Below are 6,000 nucleotides of genomic sequence, written 5' to 3'. Positions count from 1 at the left end.
GTGTTTAACTTGTGTGACTTCAGTTTGATATTATCATCTGTTATGAATACAAATACTTCCTCGGCTATCATACGGATTGGGTTTTTTTATCCAACTTTGTAGACATAAAAAGTATCATCTTACTTATTTCTTTTGGTAGCTAAAATATTAGCTATCATGGTAAAAAAAATGTAAGGGCATAAGCATAAATAACAAAGACCACAGTTCGTTAATGGCACCTCCTTTATTTTAAATGGCACAACATCTTCATTCATAGAGTCTATAAACATGCTAGATAAATATGCTAAAATATCAGGGTTAAAAGTAAATACTGAAAAAGCAAATGTTATTTGGATAGATAAGAAAAAAAAAATAGTGCTGATGTATACCATCCAAGGTGAAAACTAAAATGGGGAACAACCAAATTTACCTTACTTGGGATTGATTTCTCTGTCAATTTAGAAGACATGGTTACTGTAAATTTCAACGAAATTATTAGTAATATAGGTTGCAAGTTACATCAATAGTCAAAAACAATTTTAACACCTATAGGGAGAATAACTGTTCTTAATTCTCTTATCATTGCAAAAATGAATCACCTGTTTACATCTCTCCCTACTCCAAGTAAAGACATAATTCAATCATTGAACAAAAAAAAGCATTATTTTTTTTTTCTGGCAAACACCTATTGATAGCATAAAACGCTCAACAATTGTTCGAGACTATAGTGAGGGTGGGCTCAAAATGATTGATTTGAAAAAATGTTTATATGGACTTGAAACTAGTATTCAATGGTTCACTTTCAGGCTTCTTTCAGGAATACTTCCGTTTAATCATTATTTAAAAATAATTGAAATCAAACAATGTGATTTATGTAATTTATGTCAAGAAAACAAAGAATCTATAGAACATCTTTTTATATACATCTTTTTATCAGTGTCAAATAACAAATAACTTATGGCAAGACATACGTAGATGGATATACTTAAAAACTAACCAAACATTTAAAATAAAGAGAGCTATTATACTTTTTGACAAAACCTCTGAATTCCAAAAAATCCATTCCAACTAAAATCATCATGATTCATGCAAATTTCTTCACCTACTTTACCTCCAGAAAGGTTAACTGTTTATATTTATGTTAAATCAATAATGATCTTTTAGTGCTGTATTAAATGTGAATTAATATGTAGAAATATAAACTTTATTTTATTGCTGACATTATATAGTATTAATGTGGCTTAAATCAAGGAATTTCATTTTTCATATAACGTAATGTTATTTTTAAAATAATGAAATGTTATTTTCATTTTTAATATAATGTAAATATTAAAATGTAATGATTATTTTCTATTACTTAGTGCTGTATTAAATGTGTATTACAGTTATATGTATGAATAAAAACTGTTTATCCATTTTATTATTGACTTTAGTATCATATCTAAAAAGTGAGTTGACATTCTTAGTTGAAACAGGCTATAACTAAACGTCAAAGGATGTATATTCATACATATAACTGTAATACACATTTAATACCGCACTAAGTAATAGAAAATAGGAATATAGAGTTGGTGTTCGGGGAATGAGCCAACACACCGTAGGTATCTATACTAACTTTTCTACAGATAAATAGTATCTGTCTGAATCCTGGTACTGGAAAAACTATGTCTGTCTGGCACACCCTGAGGGGTGTGTACTGCAGAGGGTATATGGGTCTGATTTCAGATAACATAGGGATTGAGACCACAGTCAAACTTTAATATATCTATTTCTCAGTTTGTACATGTACGTTTCTTCCTAAACAGGCGTGGAACAAAGAGGGTGAGGGCTTAGGGCGATAGCTTCCTGATCAGGTTCCATGGATAATTAGTCATGGTAGAGTAGAGCAAAGTAAAACGGTGTGGGTAAGGGGGGGGGGACATTTAATAGACACATTTATCACTCATTTATAATATTTTTCTCTTATGGGGAGGGGGTATACATGTATATCTATGTAGGGATGCTCACACTCTCTTGTATCTAGTTCCAAATGATGGTAAATATATCTATAAACATTTGCTTTTGAGGATATTCAATTTTTTCTTCACATTCTTCGTTAATACAATATTCCCAAATATACTCTATTGGTCAGCCCTGACATATACTGTCCACTGTGTAACTTGCTAAGGCCGCTAACTGGTACTAATTGGTCAGCTGAAAATGGTCAATTATCTTTTTCATTAAACCATGTAAGTTCAAAGGTACACTAATCCGGAACCGCTTGACTGCTTTTTGACACCTTTATAATTACCACACACGGAGAGGGCACTCCATTTACAAACTTACTATAGACAGAGACGTATTGTATTATATACGTCTCTGCTATAGACAACAAGGAAGCACACTCTATTTTCTCAGGAACTCAGTCGCATGATGACAACGATGACAATAAAGTTCTCTTCATACACAAATTTATGATTTTTAATGATTACTAAAAAAAATCATCATTTTCAATAATCTGATATTAACAAATTCATTACGTATTAGGGTTGGTATTCAACCTTATACAAAAAATAGATTAGTTTTAAAATAAATCATCTAGGTGAGAAGTTAAATATCTTAATGAGAGACATAATTTTTGTTTGCTTTAAATTAAGAATTCCAAATAAAATACTAGTTTACCTTGGTAAAGGCACTGTTGTGAAATGAAGTTGTGCCTGGAGCTGTCATTTCCTGACTAAGGAACAGCCAAAGTATCTTACCTGTAGGTTTTTACCTTGAACTGATTTACCTGTATACAGCTGTGCGTGGTGGATAGACAATGAAGTGGATTAATTGACATGGACTTAATTGCCTTGAAAATACAGAATGTGACTTTGATCAGGTACAGCACATCAGAATCCAATGAGACCACAAGTGCATTATCACTGCCTATATTCTCAGGTACGGATATCATAATGAAAGAAAAGTATCTGTCAGCGGGTGGTCATGTTGCCCTAACAACCTTTATAACGGCCACTAAAGTTGTTTATATCTTTAACAAGGGACAGATCATTAACACATGGACAGCTGTATGCCTTTTTTTTTTTTTTTTTTTTCAATTACCCCTTAGCTGCTTGTTTGGGGAACACACAGTAGGCCCACGGGAGGAGGGCTGTTACGTCCATGTATGTGTGAACCGACATTTTTTTCCAGACTATTATGATAGTTGGTATCAAGTCCACATAATGCGGATTATAATGATTTATTTATCAACAATTCGTTTCGGCAAATATATATTCCAAAAAATATTCGACCGAACGTTTCACAAACGCTTTTTAAATGGTAAGATGTAGACGCAAGTGCTACGAAAACGCTACGCAAGTGCTAGTGAAATGCTACGGTAATGATACGGAAGTACTACGGAAATGCTGCGCAAATGTTTACAAGATGTTAACAATTCTCTGACTTTCTGGTTTCTTTGACTGAATATACTTTTTCTCTCGATATTGACACATTTATTTAAACAACACGATTCCGGGATTGGCTTTGCATAACAATTGTTTCCCTGGTTTTGTCTGTTTTTTATATTATTCCGGGATTTGCTTTGCATAGCAATTGCAACCATTGCACAGACATTTCGTTTACTTTAGGACGAACGTATTACACACACAAGTCATTTGGGCTTTTCGCCAAATGGTGAAAATGAATATCATTTTTGGTTGTTTCCTTTTATTATTCTTTTTATTATTCTCATGTGAGTATGTGACACCTTATCTTTTAATTGGTACCGGGTGTGTTTTTAGGCTTTCATATGTGTTGTAGGCCTTTGTCAGAATGTGTGCACTGCATTATTGAAGCAATCATTTTCAATTGATTCATAAGTCAATATGGTCGCCATGACTACAAAATTATTGATTACACAGTATTACTGTATGCACATCATTTGTAGATAATGTCCGGTGCCATTTGTTTTCTCATTACTGGTGACTGCTTTAATTCCAGGGCAAAAAGAGAAAACACATTCAAATCCCTATTTGCTCAGATGGTATCTGCATCAGTTGCCTGTTACGGAACATGCTGTCGGTAACAGCAGACAAATGCTTTTTTCTTAATCATCGACATACAGGGGTGTTCAAAAATAATGAAAAGTGTCAAACGTTTCACTGGTAAAATAACACGATCCATTTTTTCTCTTGCGAATTGTATTTTTCCTTGCTAAAACGCGAAAATAACCCTTCGTAAAAACAGTATATAAGCATTAGCTCTAGTGGATAATCTTGTTTATCAAATTCAGAACCAGATGGAAGTAATAAGCAAAGACAAAGATTTGGTGGCTATCAAATATACCAGTCGAACACTTCGGATTGGCGGATCGGTTACCGTTGCCATAAAGACACAACATCAACGCCGGCTGCATTGTTATTAACTCCAAAGATCCCATGTACAGGTAACGCCCAGTACCTGACGATATACAGCGACAGGCGGTCAGGAGGTCTAGAATGGTACTCTAAAAATGCTATTCTGGAGCTTTGTGAGGTAGAAGTGTACGGTACGTAAATTGAATATTTAACATTACGAAAATTTGTTATTATTGTGTGTATGTGGCTGTGCTTGTGTTAACACAAATCGATAAAATTGATTTTTCGAATTGTTGATAATGGATAATGGAACTTTCAGAACTCATGTTCTAGGTCAAGATAACTATTCATAAAGATACCTATTTAAGAAATAGGGATCATTACGCTAACTCCTCATTGAGATATTTTGTTGCAATTATGAAGTTATCAATGTTCTTGTGCATCATGATAAGGTTGCATATGATGTTACACGAGAAGGAATTTGTACAACCAAGGGATATATCCAGCGAGGGGACAATTGCAATTGGTTAAATATGTTTTAGCATGTTTTAACAGATGTTCTTTTGACATAAACTCGTATTCTTATATATTTCAGGTTGTCCATTTGGGAGATATGGTGATGGTAATTGTGATTCAGAGTGTGATGCAGGGTGTGGCAATGACCTGTGTGATCCAGTGACCGGAAAATGTGCATGTAATTACATATAGCTAAGGATATCAATACTGGAAAAAAGTGCAACATGTCATTTGCCTGTGGAACGAAAGAAAACAAATCGGTTTATCATTTTTTTTTTTCTATTCATGAGAACCGTTGTAATAAAACTCATTTTAAGTATAATCAAAGAGTGTATGTCGTCATCATAACCTGATTCAACATACTGTGTATTGTCTTTGCTTCGGCGTCGTAACATTATCACATTATACAAAATTATTATTCAAGTAAATCAACGTATGATAAGTAGTCTTCAATATACATTTCTACTTATTATATATAATATCGCCACATAATTTTAGAATAATTGTAGACAATGCGTCTAGTAAATGTATACATTATGTACATTTTTCATATTATTTTTAGACTGTGCAGTTGGATAATATAGGCCTCGATCTTTATGCGTAGGGTGTCCCTCTAATTGTTGTGATAACATATGTAATGTAGAATCTGGTGTATTTTCTGGTAAATGGTTTCATGTGTTTCAGTTTAAATCAACACTTATATGAATATTCTTTTTAAATTTTGTGTTAAATCAACTTCTTGCCATAAAATATAATGCATTCGCTGTGGGGACACACATTTATTCAAATTCTATAATAATACCACTTCTGAGGTATTATTTGCTGGTATATATTTATAAAGTACATAAAATGATATTATGATTACACTTTTGTATTATAGATTGATAAGATTCGGTTCACAATAAACATTTGCTCTTGCTCAGTTGTGGTTTGAAATAGACATGTATTAAGCATCATTGAGTACAGTTACATTATCAGTGACATTTAATGACCTAAAACTTAGATAAGGAAAATTTGCCCCCTACCATCTTTTTCGGATTCTGACTTGTTATTTGTGATTTTCCATGAAAGCGTGTACTCCCGGGTATTATGACAGCTATTGTAATAAGAAGTGTCTGTTAAACTGTAAAGACATCCGATGTATGCGAATCAATGGAGAGTGTTAATGTATTTATCAATAGAAAGT

General features: G+C 33.1%; 1 protein-coding gene across 1 annotated transcript in view; it reads left to right on the top strand.

Annotated features, from left to right (window-relative positions):
- The window catches only part of LOC110460420, a 17,387-nt gene extending 12,291 nt beyond the window's left edge, over positions 1-5,096 (top strand). The window contains exon 3 of the mRNA XM_021513299.1: positions 4,894-5,096. Coding sequence (XP_021368974.1) covers positions 4,894-5,006 — 113 coding nt within the window. The 3' untranslated portion in view covers positions 5,007-5,096. The remainder of the gene's footprint in view (positions 1-4,893) is intronic.
- Positions 5,097-6,000: the final 904 nt, after the last annotated feature.

The sequence above is a fragment of the Mizuhopecten yessoensis genome, unplaced genomic scaffold (genome assembly GCF_002113885.1).
Source record: "Mizuhopecten yessoensis strain PY_sf001 unplaced genomic scaffold, ASM211388v2 scaffold10393, whole genome shotgun sequence".
Lineage (NCBI taxonomy): Eukaryota > Metazoa > Mollusca > Bivalvia > Pectinida > Pectinidae > Mizuhopecten > Mizuhopecten yessoensis.
This window is presented reverse-complemented; position numbering and strand designations above follow the sequence as displayed.